Source organism: Lonchura striata, chromosome 9 (assembly GCF_046129695.1).
Source record: "Lonchura striata isolate bLonStr1 chromosome 9, bLonStr1.mat, whole genome shotgun sequence".
In the NCBI taxonomy this organism is placed as follows: Eukaryota; Metazoa; Chordata; class Aves; order Passeriformes; family Estrildidae; genus Lonchura; species Lonchura striata.
Window position 1 is genome coordinate 11,595,969 of NC_134611.1, and position 17,065 is coordinate 11,613,033.

The 17,065-nt window shown below is 39.9% G+C and overlaps 1 protein-coding gene across 1 annotated transcript in view; it reads left to right on the forward strand.

Moving 5' to 3' along the window:
• Window positions 1-2,917: 2,917 nt before the first annotated feature.
• The window catches only part of SPATA6 (spermatogenesis associated 6), a 41,681-nt gene continuing 27,533 nt past the window's right edge, over window positions 2,918-17,065 (forward strand). The window contains exons 1-6 of the mRNA XM_021529061.2: window positions 2,918-3,050; window positions 7,531-7,668; window positions 8,995-9,043; window positions 9,783-9,824; window positions 11,181-11,305; window positions 15,539-15,619. Coding sequence (XP_021384736.2) covers window positions 3,003-3,050; window positions 7,531-7,668; window positions 8,995-9,043; window positions 9,783-9,824; window positions 11,181-11,305; window positions 15,539-15,619 — 483 coding nt within the window. The 5' untranslated portion in view covers window positions 2,918-3,002. The remainder of the gene's footprint in view (window positions 3,051-7,530; window positions 7,669-8,994; window positions 9,044-9,782; window positions 9,825-11,180; window positions 11,306-15,538; window positions 15,620-17,065) is intronic.

The following is a 17,065-nucleotide window of genomic DNA, read 5'->3' on the forward strand; positions in this document are numbered from 1 at the left end:
AAATAAGAGCAACATTGAGCATTTTGATGACATCACAGCTCTTCTGTAGCAGCCATGTTAGAGGGCCCACAGGACAGGAATAGCTGAAGCCCATAACTGGAGTAGATTGTAGAAAAAAATAACACAATGCAGACAAGTTATTCAGAGTCTTTTAATACATGGAACTAAGTATAAGTAGTATTAGAAGAAGATTTACTGCTGTAAAAGCAATGGAATTAATGTGCTTTCACAGCAGGGAAATTTTACAGCAGTTAAAATCTCAGATCTATTATGGAAGCAGGCTTTATTTTTTTTTTTTTTTTTTTGTCATTTTGGTTAACAGTTTTTTTCTTATTAGAAATGTATTTTTACTAAAAGTCAGGGTTTTCCTTCATTGTTGCCCAGATTCCTGCATTACTGTTCCTGCAGAAAAGGCTGGAGAGGAAAGGACTGCAGCAGCAGCAGCCTTTCTTCCCGAGGCCCAGCAGGGAGAGGGGGCAGAAATTCTGCAGACCAGAAGGTTTGCCAGGGAAAAGCACTGGAATTCATCACTGCCTTATCACTTTGGAGAAGCTTTCTGTCCTGCCTTGTGCTCCTTTTTCAAGGGCTATAAAGTACTTCTGTTCCAGGGCACTGCACATGGATATTAAATTCTCATCACAAACATGATACCATTTTTGATTTCAGCATTTATCTATCTTCTGTTCTTATATGGCCACACTTACCATAATATCTCATACTTCACAATCTTTAACACATTATTTATCCCTCCAAAAGGCATATATATGAAAGGTAGCTGAAAATAAGCAATAAACCATTTTAATACTGTTACCATCTGAAGCTATGGATCTGTGAGAATTTTCTTCTCATTAACTCTGGAATGCTATTCATAACCTTGAGACTGATAATGCTTAGAAAATTATTTTACCTAAGAGTAAGCCCCTCCTCAATATATGTACTAGAAGTCTACAGAGAATTTTCCAGGCCCCAAACACAGATCCTCCTCTAAAACAAAAACAAAAAACCAAATCAAACAAAAAAAAAACCCAAAACCAAAAAACAACCCAAACCACACTCTAAATAAGATCCAAAGCCACCTAAACAGAAACAAACAAAAAACCCTCCCCCACACCTTAAAGCTGTTACAGAAGTCACATTAATGAAAACAAGGCCTGCCTTTCCAATCCTTTATTTATTTTAAAAGATTGGTGTCAAGTATTAGTAGTGATATTTAATCCATCTATAGATTTCACTTTTGTCTGCACTGGTCTATCATGTTCTTTGCCATTTCCTTTTAAATAAATAAACAAAACCAAAATACAAAGAGATATATCAAAGCATTTTGACAATGCTGTTTCTTTCCAGATCACTTAGCATGATTTCTCTTTGAAATTGTAAAATTAAAATTAAAAAAGCCAAGGGATACATTTGAGCCACTGCTTTCTTTTGGAAGCAATTAAAATTTTCTGTCCTCTCTACAGCTGTACTTGGGAACCTGGAAAGAATATTTAAAGCCCGAAATCCCCTCAAGGTCTGAGGCTGAAATAACTTGCACTTGCCAAGACAGAAATCAGACTATTTTGGTGTTGGATGGCATTACAAATACTCTGAGAACAACTAAGCAGCAGAGACATTGGGGAATATCCTTGGTATGACCAAAATAGTGAAGATCAAGGATACAAATCTGAGTTTGTGGGAGGGTTGCAATAAACAGACAGTTTCAGATATGAGTGTGCAGACAAGTCTTCAAAGATGGCACCAGCAGAACATACCCTGTGCATTGTGTCTCACCCACAGAGGACATTAAATTGAGATACTTGAGTCAAAAGGGCCCAGATCCCTACAATAGGATGCAGCTGAATTGCATCAAGAGTAAAAGAAAAAAAATTTAAAAAAAATAGGCTGGAAATCCAGTGCTTTTTAGCTACTTAAGCCTGGAGATGTATAAAACTTGGTTGAGATCCCTCTGCTGAAGAGAAGGCTCTCTCTGCACCTTTGTGCAGGAGGACCATGAAGCTATAGGGATCTGACATATGAAGGAGCTGGAGGAATCTGACACATCCTGAGCTTCACATTCCTCCTGGATGTCCCAAAGCAGCCCCGCGACCTGCCTGGTTCCTGCCCCACTCCGGACACTTGCGCTTTCACACCAGCGCTCCATCACCCATCACTGTCACTGTCCGACCTGCGGGAGGCAGAGGCTGGACATTGTATTTTATCGACTATTTATGGTATTTTATTTACTATTCATGGTACTATTTTATCTACTATGTATGGTACTTTCGGTACACTCCAGCAGCCCCCCTGCAGCTCCACAAATCCCTGCGGAGAATGCCAGGACGAGCCAGCCAGAAGTCAAGAAGTGGGAAGGTGGGAGAGCCAGAGAAGGTTCTGGGACGAGCAGGGATGAAGAACAGGATTAGTGAGAAGACAAGAGAGTGTACTCTTAAAGTGCACCAGGGGACTTTTAGGTTGGAAATTGGCAGGAATTTCTTCATTGAAAGGATCATTAAACACCGGAACGGGCAGCCCAGGGCGGCAGCGGAGCCACAGTCCCTGGAGGCGTTTAAGGAAAGACGGGACGTGCCGTGCTTTAGCTGAGGCAGCGATGCTCGGCCGTAGGTTGGACACGGCCACCTCAGCGATCTTCCCCAGCCTAGCTGATGCTGTGAGGGCAGGAGGCCCTGTGGAGAACAGGGAGTGCGAAGGGGAAGGTGACATGAGCGCTGTGGGGCGGCCCCTCAGCACCGCAGCGCCATGGCGGCGAGCGCGGGCGGGGACGGACAGAGGGAGAGGCGGGGAGGGACGGGAAAGAGGGACGGGAAGGAGGGAGGGGAAGGAGGGAGGGAAGGAGGGAGGAGAAGGAGGGACGGGAAGGAGGGAGGGAAGGTGGGAGGTGGGGGAAGCCGCCCCGAGGAGGGCGGAGCGGCCGCCGCGGGCCGGACGCGCCCCGGTTACCGGGACAACGGCGTCGGCCGAGCCCGAGCGGCCCGGCACCCGCGGGCCCCGCCGGCCGCCCACCCATGCCGCGGAAAGCGCTGCGCTGCGGTCTGCAGCTGGAGCTCCGCTCGGTGAGTGCCCGGGCCGCGCTCCCCGCCCGCCTCGGCCGGCGGCAGAAGCCGCGCTTCGCTCTTCCGGCATCGCTGCCCGCCCCGCTTTCCTCGGCCGGGCCGCCGGAGCTCCCGGGGCCGCCGCGGGGCCGCTCCGCCCGGCGCTCAGCCGCTGGGTGCGGGCATCCTCCGGCCGTGCCCTCCGCAGCCCCTCCCGCTCTGCCGTGGCACGTTGTGGGGGTGTTCGTCCCTGTGCCCCCGCCCTTCCGCTGGTGCCGCTTTGGAGTTGTCGTTTTCCAGTGGAAAAGGTGTTTTTTGAGACGCACCGATTCTTGGGAAGCTGTAGGGTGTAGGGGAAAGCACTCGCGAGAGGGGAAAGAAAAAAGCTAAAAGCAAAACAAGTCCCAGGAAAGAGCGGCTTGTTCACGGCTCTGGGCAGCTCTGAGTATCTGGGTGTTACGTGGCGGGGAGTGAGTTAGAAAGTGTGAAAGTGGAAAGTTTTGGCATTAATTATGTTAGAATTGTACTCTTTGCACTTTGCAAAGTTTTCTGCTTATATCCAAGCTGGGAACACAGCGAGGAGCTGTACCATGCTCCTGAAAACTTTGCAGAAGTAGCTGTGTTAGGCAGTGCCCCGTTAGCCTGGAGGTGGTGTCTTCATGTGCCCTGTTCCTGTACTCCAGAACAAGCGCTGCCACATATAAAATAATAGCTGCTGCTGAGAGGAAATCACCGATGCCATCCACAAAACTCGAGTGCAGATCCAGGAAGTCCATACTGGGAAATTGCCCAGGTATCCCTGGTTGCTTAGCTACCCTTGTTCCCAGCCTTGAGCGGCTGCTCCGAAGCAGAGCTGTGGATTCGCGCACATGGATGGCCAGGGTGTCACCCTGGCGGTGTTGCTGTGCTGTCTCAACAGCTGGTGTTTGTCCCCGCAGTGCCAAGGCTTGCTTGGACCCTGGAGCAGGGCAGTGTGCTTTCCTTTTCTGTGCCCACTGGCTGTGAGCTGTTCCTGTGCCAGGAGCGAGTGCAAGGAAGACATTTCCCCAGGGTCAGCTTTTCAGGTGGGGGGTATTTGTTATTTATCCTGCTCTCAAGGCTACAAATAAGAATGGAAAGAGGCTACTCTTACACAAATGTCAACACTGTTCTTTTCATTTAAGGAGTTGTTTTTTTTTTCTTTGGTGTTTGCTCCTTTGATGTGTTTTTTTTGGCAGCAGGTCTTTCATTTCCCAGCTGATCTTTATCAGCTAAAGCACCTTGGTATTTTTGGTAATATTTTGTATGATGGACTCACCAGCCTTCTAACCATCTTAGGGATGGGAGCTACTTTTCCAGTTTGAATTTGCATTGGTCAGAGTGAGAATTGGACCCCACATTCCAAATGGGCTCTTGCTTTTGTCTTAGGTGATGTAGGGGGAAAAAAAAAAAAAAAAGCTAGCTTTCATCTTATGTATCTTAATATGAGTCAGGATCATTAAAAATGTTAGAAGATGTGAATCCTAGTGTACAGAGAGGAATGTTTTTAATGGTAACCTCAGCTTGATACATCCTGGGTTTTGCACATTATTGATGCTGTCCTTTGGCCAGTTCTGTACCATCTTTGATATTAACTGCTCTACTAACTATTATTAAATTTTTTCATCCTAAATAATAATTTCTCATTATATCCCTTATCCAGAAAATGGCTTTTCAATAAAATGTAAAATTTTGCTTGATTGATCTGTTTTTATGGAATGTGTCCTACCTTTTCTAGTGATCTTTTAATCCATATCTTTATTTTTGTATATTTAAATATTTTGATCAATGGGGGTATCAGTTTTCAGATCTCTCTCTCTCTCTCTGTCTCACATAGTCCTTGTGTATATTATTTTTCAGCAGATTCTACCTTCCCTGATTTAATTACATTTCATTTAAGAAAAATTACATTCTTTTACAACATAATGCTGAACATGATTCAGCCTGCCTGTGGCTTCTTGGTCCAGGCCTAGTGTGCATATTGAATGACTTTTGTTTCCATCGTTTAATTCTTCAAGTTGTCTTTTCTCCTGTGTTAAATTTTATTAAAGCCAAGTCAAAATACTCAGTTGTGTTTGGGACATAGATTTGTTAGCTTTCACATCTTGGCTGATCTTTGTTATGTCCATTAATTCTCTCTTCAATTGCTTTATTTGTGATCAAAGTCTTGTTCAAATTTCTGATTTATTTTCCTGCCCTTTTTACAGTGTTCTGCGTATTTCTCCACCCTCTTTGAAGTCTGTCCAGTTGTGTCAGAAGTTCTGGCCTCTTTGTTTTTCCCTTGCTTTAGGATACAGATGGGTTTTGCTTCCTTTGACTTAATGAAATTCCAAGATCTTCTCCGATCTGAGTCCCCCAGCTCTTTGGTTTGTCTTGCTGGTAGTTTTCTTCATTTCGCTTCTCAAATGGAAGGCCTTACTCAAAGACTAAGTAGCTTTTAAGTTTGGCTTATCTTGCCATGGACTGTGTGTAATAAGTGCTCTAGAGGGTTACGATCAGTAGAATTCTGTCCTTTTCTGTGAGCTTAATTAAGTGATTTCTTTATGACTATTTGTCATGTCCCAGCAGTGGAGGGACTGGGGGCTGGTACACATTTTCCATCCTCCTGGGAACATTCAGCAGAGATGTCCACCATAACCCTGTCCTAGAAATTTCTCATGGTCTTGAGGTTGCTTGTAAGGTCGGTTAATTGCAGCACTGATCTCCCTCTTCCTTAGCTGATCCATAGATAACACTCTTACCATCTTTAAAATAATCCCTCATCCTGCTGGAGCAGTCTGCAGTCAGATAAAGAGCTTCAGTTTGTCTCCCAAGTGTCATGGAGCTCTGCATGTTATCGAATAGATGTCATGAGCTGCAGATAGGCATGTGTCATTCATTTTGGAACTGCTTTAAAGTTACATGGCCACATATATTTGGTGTTCCAGCCCAGGTAATGAATTGTGCAGTTTATCTCCAGGGTAGTAACATCACAAGTTTCCACATGTGCTGCCATGGCCCACATGCCCATTTGTAAGTATTTGTTTTCTTTTTACAGAATAGCCAAAAAAAAAAATGGGACCTGTTGTTGTCACGTTTGCCCATTCCAGCATCTTCAGATCTCTTACTTTTCATCTCAGTGAATGGGCAAACATTGGCTCCCTTCTCTAAAGTGAAAGGCACAAAGCTCCAGCTAAAAATGGCTGTAAATTTTACATAAACATCGGAGACAAAAGTGAGAAGTAAAGCTGATATGACATGTAGTATGTAGTTTGAGGATTTTTCCTTGTAGGAATGAAATCTGTCTCTCTCACTCCTATTCACACTTGCAACTGCATGAGTATCATACAAGCTGTTTAATGTTTGACAGACTGTTTCAATTGGGTTATCCATTACTCTGGCACTTTTCTTATGGATTTGAAGCCCTCATTTATATGGAGAGGAAACCCGTTTTTTACCTTATACTTTATCTGTAGTGATGTATCACACATTGTTTTCTTCTAGTTCTTCCACCTGTTTTCCTGATGTTTATGTAGTTTTCTTTTAAATCCAGTTAGGATTTCTCAAGTAAAATATTCACATGGGAGTGGGAGACTGTAACCAAACCACTTATTTTAATTTCCATCACTCTCCTCCTTTGTCTTTCTACCTGGCAATTGGAAGTCTGAACACTTTCTCTAGAAACCTTATGTGGGAAGAGACAACCTCGTATTTCTAATACTGACATAAAAAATGAGCATGAGACCTTAAGTGAAAGGTGTCAATTCTCTGTCAGGGAAATAAAATAAATCCACATGGCTTGAAGAAAATAGCAAATAGTTTTGCAATGAGTTGTGTACATTCTTGCAATCAGAGCTTTAAAAACAGACTGACTTCTTACTTAAAGAATTTAAGAATTGTGCAGAGAAAGTTGAGAGATTTGCGGCAGCCTAGCAAGAAGCCTTCCCTGCTTTGAGTTTAAAGATGGCCAAACTTCCCAGAGAAAGGAAAAAATGTGTCTGGTAGTAATGGAACAACAGTTATTTTTTGTCATTTACTGAAAGTTTGCAAATAAACTTGCACTTTCTGGTGGCTGGACAGAGTGTGGATATCTAAGCACGTACATTTACCAGCTTCATTCTGTAGTTAGGCTGAAGTTTAGGTGGGTTTAGTTTTGTGTGTTGGCATCTTCATATACGAGATGATTGTGCCTTACACAGTCAGTGCATACCTTTAACTGTATTAACCTGGCCTTGGGTTTCAGTTTTGGTTGAAGACAATGGAGTGTGTTTACTTAGAAGAATTTGGTCCTGATTGTTTTAAAATGGTGACTATTTTTTCCTGACCAGTCAGTACAAATAGAATTGCTTAGAGAATATATATATTTTTTTTTGCTTTAGTCTGTTATATCCTGACTTTCACAAATCAACCATTTCAGTCCTGATTCTTTCATTTTTATCTTGAAAACAGCCATTGCTTGTCTAGCTAAAGTTCAGTTTGTTTAATGAGTGTGTTACTCCTGCAGATAACTTGTCCTGGAGTGCAGCTGAAAGACAAACAGGAACTTTATCTCAGTGTCTTTGTACTTGGGCAGTACCACAAAACTGAATGTGTCCCTGCAGTGTTCCCACTCTTCTTTCAAGAAAAATTGGTATTTGAAAAGGTAAGATATGTCAAGGGCTGATACAACCCAAATAAACCCCATCACAAATTCCACAAAAACTGTCTGCAAAACCCATGAGCACAAATAATCACACTGAGAATGGAGCACTATTTTATCTCCTGCTTCTCTTTAGCACAGAGGAGGGGTGTGCCTGTATTATCCACATGGGGACTCAAGAATTGTGTGTACTGAAGATTCTAATGTATGATGAAACTTTTTAGGTATTTGTTGATTCTTTTGTGAACTGTCCTTCCTCAGTGTCTGTTTTCCTGGCTTGAAAGGGACTGAATGTTTTTGTTCTAAAAATTATGGCAAGGTGAAGAACAGGGACTGTACAATATAGAAGAGGCAACTTAATTTAGTAGAAAGATAAAATAGCAGCTCAAGCCTTTTTGGTGACATCTTACTCCCTTTGAGAGACTTTTTTTCATGGTTTGTCAGCAGAATTCCCAGATTGGTACTCTGGCCCTGTAATTTATAGTTGTTTATCACATATTCTGAGTCCCTACTAGCTTCATTATTAGTACCACAGGGATAATGAAACACAGTATCTTACAGATATGATCTGGCTTCTTCACTACCTATGAATAATAATACTTTACCCTTTCTAGTTCTTTTCCTTTAAGCATTCCCCAGCACTTTGAAAACCAGGCTGAGTAAACTTGCTCAGAGTGATGCTGTGGTGAAGGGGATGAGAAACAAACAGTGATAATTTCACTACCTCTGAAGAGTAAAAAAGACCATCATTCTTTAAAGGCAAACATAACACAAACCTCTTAAGGGGAATGTACTGAATGCTGTTTTCAGTGTAATGTAGGGGACCACCATCCAGTGCAACATCCTCCCCTGTTCCTTGCTGCCTATTCACACAGGATTCAGATTTAAAAAAAAAACCTGAACAGGAGACTGAAAAGTCACCTCTGTGAAAATGAAGCTTAAAGCATTACTAATAAATTAGAGAACATTGACCAATCAGAACTGTAGTGCATGCAGCAAAGTATGTTTCCCTCTTGAAATTTGCTTAGACACTGCTTGCCTTTACATCTTCTGTTCTTCACAATAAATTATATTTTATTATTTACATACAGAGAGGGAACTCTGTATGGATGGAAATTACATAACAAGAACTGCTGGCTTTCAATGAAATTGATCATGTTACAAATAATAATTTTAGTATCCTTTATTTTTCCAGTGGGGATATGACTCTTGACAACCATCTTGGCAAGGAAGAGCATTGATTTTTTGGGCTTTTTTTCCCTTTGCTTTACCCAAGAGGTCCATCTGATTACTTTGACTGTGCCATTATTATTATTATTTATTTTTCAGGAATTTGCTAATATAGTTGATCCTGGAGACCTTGTGAAGTTACTGGAGTGTAAGTTATGGGTTTTTGTATACTATGTTATGTCTATTAATGCCATGCATATATGGGCTCTAAAGATGTTTTGGAGATTTAAAGTATGTGATAGTTTTTATATCAGGAGCCTGTTCTCTGAAAATCTAGTGGGTAACCACTATTATCTAACAAAGTCCTTCTAGAAATGTATGTTGCATGCTTTGGAACAGGAAAAGGGTAAAAAGTCATAAGTGACTGAAAGGCCAGCTGGTTATCTGGTAGTGGATTCCTTTATATGGTCATTTATTTGATTCATTTTAAAATTATAGAAGGATAAACCTCCAATTTTTGTAAAGTTATTATTTTCCCTTTTAAAAAAATAATATCTTGCTGCATGTGTATAATAATTGTGGTGAGAAAACACTGACCTGAACTCAAAATGCAGGAATATTCAGCCCCACATGGGAGTTATCTGTAAAGGGGGTAAAGCTTGCATAATCTTCTTTAAAATAGGAAACGCTTGGCAGTAGATAGAACTTACAAGTTCTAAGTTAGATTTAATGTTGTCATTTTTACCCTACTAATGCCATTGTGTTCATCTATAATATTTATGCAAGCTATACTTAATTTTATCTTATTATTGGCGTGGTGGAAATAGTGCGGAGATGTACAGTGCTGTGAAGCTTACAGCAGTGATTAATTTTTCTTGGGCTTTGACTATGTGAATTTTCATTCTAGATTTTTTTTTAACTCACGAAGAAACTTTTTTCCCTTCTAGTTGACACAGCAGTACTTGAACTAATACAGCTCGTTCCTCCAGGTATTGTATCAGTCTTTTCATAAATTATGCAGATTAATAGGTGAATTTCCATGAGGACATTGCCCATTACAGCACAATCACTTTTTTCAACACACAAACAACATAGAAAGCCCTTCAACAAATAGTCCTCTCAATATAAAATGTTAATAGATCAAGAGGATCTCATTCTTGAACAAGAATAATAACTGAATATTTAAATGTATTGTACTCAGGCTTAGAAAAGTGATAATATTTTAAAAATGGAAAACAAACTGAAATCACCCATTGCATAATTATTAGCTGCATCACAATTCACTTCTAGAGAGGCTGTCTCTGAAATTTCAGAGTGCATAATCTCGTTCTCAGAATGACAGTTTTTTCCTTCCATTTTAATGGTGACCATTGGGAAAACTGTTATCCTTGCTATAAGTATTACAGGTCTCTTGGGATGTGTGAAGATAATAAATAGCGATTTGTCATACTTCTGTTATTGGTTTGTGTGATTATAAAAATCTATTTTAATGAAATTCAAGTGTTCCCATGAATAATGTAAATCTGCATTTTATTGGAAATAAAGTCAAGTTTTAAAGAGGACTCGTTTGGAAACTGTGGTATTAAAAGCACTCTCTGTCACTTGTCCTTAGTACTTTCAAGGAAACTACTGCTTCTCTCAGGTGACTTAACAGATTGTTTACTTGAAGAAATGAAGTGAATGGGGATTTTTTTTTTTTTTTTTTTTTTTGTGGGAAGGTAAAGGATCTTGCATAAGAATTTATTTTCAGGGCTTAGACATAGGTGTGATACAGCGCAACATAAGCTAGCAAGATGGCTGCAATAGCACAAGTTACATTTTTTTCACAATATACATTCAAGGGTTTACCTCTAAAGGAAAACATTTTTTTTTAGAAGTAGGAAGCCAGGGTATTGAGAAAACCTTAAAATAATTATTTTGCTGTTGCTTATGTTTCTTTTTACTTCTACTATTACTGTTCTGTAGTATGGAATGGTTTTTCATAAGGGATTGGGTGCCATTAAAAAATACTGGTTTTTTTCTGGGGCATGGAAGGGAAAGAAGGAAGAAAAGTACTGAAAAGTTACCTGAAGAAAACCTTTCATGTGCCTGTTATAGAAGAGTTAACACAATCTTCTTTAATTTCTTTTCCGGTAACATTGAAACATAGTTTCACAGTAGATGCTGCACATTTTTGCTGCTGATTTAACTTGATGAGGTTATTTCCTAGTCCTATAGGAGTTTTAGAGCCATGCTGTTAATTTGTAAAGAGCAAAATTTATCCTGTTTCAACATGGCTCTGTGTGTAGTGTCTGTGCTGTGTGGCTTTGTCTATTTTCCAATTAAAGTATGTATTTTCTTTTTAGTGGGAAAAGTTCTAGCTACATATGAAGAAAATACAAGAGATTTCCTGTTCCCTGACCCTAAGCTTACCCATGGGCACCGTGGTTTGCAGCGTGAGGTTTTAATGAAGAGGTCCCCGTCTTTCACAGTGAGTGAATGTCTGTGGATTGTATTTATGACACAGTCTGCTTCACTGAAGAAACCCCTTGAACTGCTTCAAATGAAAAGCAATTACTTCTGACAGATTTTGCCATTTTAAGGTGTTGAATGTACAAATCCACAGTTGAACTTTGGGGAAAGTGTAATCTTTTTTCGAAATGCTTCAAGAAAATTATTTAATGTGGAAAAGTTAGTTTCCACTTGGTTTGCAGTGTGGCGCCATGACATGTCTCCATTCAGTTTAATCTGTGATGCAGCTGGTGGCTGAAGGGATGCAGGAGGTGTCATATTGACTTTATGGTTCTCAGCAGAAGCCATGTAACTCTCCTCCTTGGTTCCTCTCCATAGCATTTTGGAACAACAGCTAATTGGCAGAATGAGTGCAATGAATTAATGCTAATTTTCTGGAGATAAGGACTCAAGTACATGTTAAATGAAAATGAATTCATTTCACAATGCCCTTTCATGAAGTTTGACTGTTGAATCTTAATTGTCAGCAGAATAACCCAGGAAGGCACCTTAAGGAGAATGGTGATGATGTGCTTTGAGGTTTTAGTAGAGTTTTACTGGTGGATTGGCAGGACATTTGGATAAGAACTTAATTACCCCGTCCGTTGTGGTTGGACTAAAAGCACATGGGAGGCGGGAAATGCTGATTAAAGTTCATTGTTATCTTTTAGCTGCTGTAGTCTTTCCCTGGAAAGGGCAACCTGGAAACTGCCCAGGCACTTGCAATTAGAAGTGCTAATTTGGTGTCTAATGCTGTGTTACATTTGAATGAATTAAAGTTGTGATTTTGTGCTACCAAATGTCTGATTCTGCAGTAGCTTAAACTGTCCATGGAAAAACAACCATTATTTTTTGGCTGTAGTATCTCTTTGATATGGCTCATCCCATGCATCGTGATGTGGCTCAAGAGATGGGGTGGGACTGTTTTGCTTTCATGCTGCTTACGGAATAGGTGCCTTCCTGGTGTTGAGAAAGAATAGTGAGGTAGGAACAAATGAAGTGGTATTAGCTAAATGTTTTTAGATTTTTTTGTTAACAGAATATAGTGAGTCTTAAAGAAGCAGAGCTGCTAGACAAGTTTGATGGATTTTGTCAAACAGTTACTTGAAACAAAATTTACGTATTTTCTAATAAAGAGAAGGTGCCATAATTTGTGAGCTGTGAGAAAATGTGGTCAAGGTAATATGGATGTGTAGGTGATGAATAATGACACTGTAGTTAGGTTTAAAAAGTTGTCTGTGGTAAGACACGGACATACTTCCATGACCTTGCGAGCAGCATAAATGAAATCCATCTCTGCCCTGTAACAGTGACTGCAGAAGCTTTTGTTGCTCCATTCCATCTCCATAGCTTGAAAGTAAGTATAAGAAAGAATTTTGTCATAGTGGCCCCCTTTTCAGGAATAATGCAGAAGCTGAGTTTTATGATATTGGAAGGAGGTTCCCAAAAGGAACTTCTTGTTCCCCTCCTCGCTTGCCAAATGGAATTACTATGAAAGGATTTTTACCTCCAGTAGAAATGCAGTCTCAAGTGCTTCCATCTCCCAGTGTTCCCTGAGCTTTACTGGCAAGTGCCTCATGCTAAGTCTGTCAGCACGAAGTGCTGGATGTGAATGCTAAGCAAAAGGAAGTGTTAAACAAGGTCTTGAGAACCCTCACATTATTCCTATGCTACTGAAACCGTGCTCTTCCCACATGAAAAGTTATTTATAGCCAGCTGTGATTCTGAATATTTTTGAATGGCAGCTGTGCTTCAGTGACACTTTGATACCCAGTAAATTTGTCTTTTATTAAAAAAATAAAGGTAGCAACAGTAAGGTTACAGTTGTGGAGTTCAGATAGGCAGTGACAAGCAGTGTCTGATTAACACTGTTAATCTGCCTGTTGGAAGGAATCCCAAGTTGAGAGGATCAAAACTCTCCAGAAATCTGGCACTTGGCTGATAATGTCCCGGCTAAATGTCTTACAAGGTTTGCAAACTCAGTGTGCATACCAGACATGCCTTGAGTTATCTCTCCTGGTCCAGTCTTGCCCAGCTGAAGCTCTTGCTGGCTCTGCTGTATTTCTCTGCAACCTTTGCCTTTCAGAATATGTTTATGCCTGGACTGTGGTAGTGATTTCTTACAGATGTTCTTATCTCCATCCCCCACCTTTATGCAGTATTTGCCACATTACTTAAAACAGTTTCTTTTTAGCTGTGCTATCTTCCATTAACAGGCCAGTGTAAGGCCCTCTGTTATATTCCTATGTATGTTTTTAAGCTAGGGTTGTACTTGTGTTCCTCACAGTCTAAAGCACATATTAGACTTGTGTTCTTCTAAATATGAACCTTTATATTTTTCCTGTGATCAAATTGATATTATGTCCCTTCCGTTTAATGATTGGTGCAGAAATGCTCAGGGCTGCAGACAGCACTAAGCCAGAAGCAGAAGACATCCCAAAAACTTTCCAGCTGGATTTTCATTTACAGATGTGTTTGGGGCTATATGATGCTCTTTACATAATGCATAATAATTCATGATTCAATTTTACATGTTGAATATCCTACAGCAATCTCTGATTTGGGAACTGCAGGAAACAGAGCAAATCCTCTGATGGCTTTGGCATGTGAGTTGCTTTTGACATAGCCATGTCTGTGCATTCAAATGCCATCCCATATTCCCTCTCCACAGACTATTTCTCTGATGAAACCATAGTTTGTGTCATTTTTTAAGGATGAACACTTAACAATTTTGTAATCATTTCCAGTCTCTGTAAGAGCAGTAGGTGCTCTATTGTTGCATTTTATAGTAGACTTACTAATTCTGATGTGTCCTTTTTTAAATTGTTGATAGCACTTGACAATTCATTAGTAATAAAAATGAGTTGATTAAAGATGATCAGGCTTAAAACCTCTTTTATGTGCCATAACTTGACTTGATTGAATCCTGGACTCTGTTAATTGCTGAGACTGAGCTTTCTTGGCATTTTTGTCATTTGATTTCCATAATCTATCCTGGGGCCAGATCATGTTCCCTAATGGGAAATCAGTGTTTAGGCAGGTGGTAGAGAATAGTTTGGTTAATCAATAGATTTCACTTATGAAGTTCCTGCTAATTCTTATGGATGTGGGACAGAGTCACAAACAGACCCAGCTCTTTTTCATGTCTCAGTGATTTTGTGTGTTCATGTGCACAAATGCCTGTGAACTGAGATGCCTCAGGCAGCAAATTCTGTCCATGTTGAAAGAAGAGAGGGTAGAAATTTCTGGAGGCACTTGATTCTCTCTTGGATTCTGCAGAGCTATATAAAGGATGCACATAGACAATTGCCACTTCTTTATAGCATCTGTGGCATTTAGTTCTTTTATGCCTTTTTTAAAGCTGCTGTTTGGGAAAATAATGTTTGTGCGTTGTAATCTCTGTCCTTTACACCCAGTACATTCTATAATGCATTGGCCAATGCTCAGTGAATGGAAAGGCAGTAGTTTTCTGAGGTGTTATGTTCCTAGCCATGGCTGCAGTAAAAGGTGAGTGGAACAGAAGCTCTAATCATGTAAAAATGGAGGGACCTGCTGGCCATTACTGGGTGTGTGCTGTGCTTCACCAGGAGGCCCAGTGGGACCCCACTGATTACACATGGGACAAACTAGAGTTACACCGTGGGCAGGAGGGGATCATGGGGGGGTGCAACATGGTTATGGAACAAGGGAGGCATCCAAAGACATCCAACTACTCCAAAGATTACTGAATGAAGGGTATTCTTAGTCATACTGTTAAAAAGGAATAGTTATTTGCAGTGTGATTGACTGATTAAACAAATGTTTTTACAAATCAGATGGCACAACTGAGACTGTTCTCAAACAAGTTTACAAAGTTAGTATTAGTGAAACTCCTAGAGCATGACTGAAATTTTTATTTATGCCATATAGCATGGCATGAAAAATCTTTAAAAGTGTTTTTGACCAAAAAAATATTAAAATAAAAAGTCAGACCTTAATTGTTGTACAAAAGCAGTGTAATCATGTGTAATTGAATTGTCAGAAATGCAAATGTTAGCATCTTGACATTTACCATTGCTGTTCTGTCTTTTCTAATTATCTTTATTAAAGGCTGAAATTAACAAAGGAAATGGCTGAAAATTAGGAATGGTTTGTTACATTAGGTGACATTTACCTCTTTGATACCCTTTATCTTGAGTTGAAGCTTGATGTGCAATTATTGTCTCTCTTCTAGGGAATTGCACCAAAATTGAGATTTTCTACAACCTGCCTTATTTCAGACAGTCTGTTAGTCTTAGGAAGGAGTCACATACAGGTTAGAACAATTTAATTGTTTGCAATTTCTAGATTTAATATTGATAGCCTTGCTTCCAATTTTTGCATGTGCTGCTCACTTCAAACTTTCCTCATTCTTTTGTTGTGGTTAGAGCAGGTATCATGGGTGCTTGACAACTTGATTAAATTTTTAATCAAGTATGAGTAAAGAGTGGGTTTGGTGCATGACAGTAGATGCTGAGAGTTCCTTGAATCTGAAACAATTATCAGCTGGTGTGTTCTATGATCAGCTGAAGTGTCAGTCCCTGTAGGATTTGTGTATGGGAAAATGCCTTCTCACCATTTGTTACTGACACTTAAAATTAAGGACAGTGGAAACAAGGTGAAGTTAGAGAAGGTACATTATTAAACCAAACTAATTAATTTAATTGTTTTCCATCACTGTATCACTGACAGTAATGGAAATGCAGATTTTTGTTGAAAAGGCTGTCACCTATATTAATCTGGAAATGCTGCTTTTGCAGCAAGTAAAGTAAAAGGTGAAGTAGCACTCTTCTCTGGTCTCACAGACTGGAATTTTGGTTTGGATTTCTGGCACAAGCTGTCATATAAAGTTATTCTTATGTCCTCCTTTTTTTGCTGTAATATTGAAAAATGGTGCAGCATCATTGAAAGGATTGGTTGCCTGGAAGGCTTGTGTGCAAAGACACTTAGGAGACTTTGACTTGTTGATGGCATTTCTAATGACTTCAATGAGAAATTTTTTCCAAATTTAGCAAATTAAATGTATCAAGACAGAAAAATAATTAAAAATCAGTGAAAATTGTCATTGTCAAAAATGTGGCTTCAGTGAAGGTAACTTGAATAAGGGCAATTTGATTTAAAATCTAAACCATTCCTAAAAGTATCTATGAATGGCAGCTCAGATTTGCTTGTCCAGTTTCACAACTGATGTAAGCTAGGAGCAGCACCACCTGCTTCTGATGAAGCTGGATTAGTCTTAGAGAATTAGGTCTGGCTTTGTGTGGCCAGGTCTGTGCTGTGTCTCGCTTATCAGCTGCACCAGTGAGTTCAGATTCTGTCAATACAAAACAAACACGCAGCCTCAGCCTCACTGCCTGAGTGTAAAGGGAAAGGCTTGAAGGCAAGGTGGACATTTTATTTCTGGGTTCCTCTGAACCAAAGCGGTCCATGTAACACTCACATTTACGGCTATTTCAAGCTCCAGCTTGAAAAAGAATTTCTAACCAAAAGAGTATTATTTTTCTCCACTAAACTTTACACTTCAAAAAACTAATAAATTCACCATAATCCAAGGAAATACAAATTCTAGAGAATGAAGTTGCACTTCTTTTGGAGCTTTAGGCAACTCTAAATGCATATAATTTAAACTATTAAAAAGTCTCCTATTTTAATTTATGTCTTGTACTTTAAAGTGTAAGAATTTTAAAATAAAAGCTTAAGCAGATGAAAATATGCTTCAAAT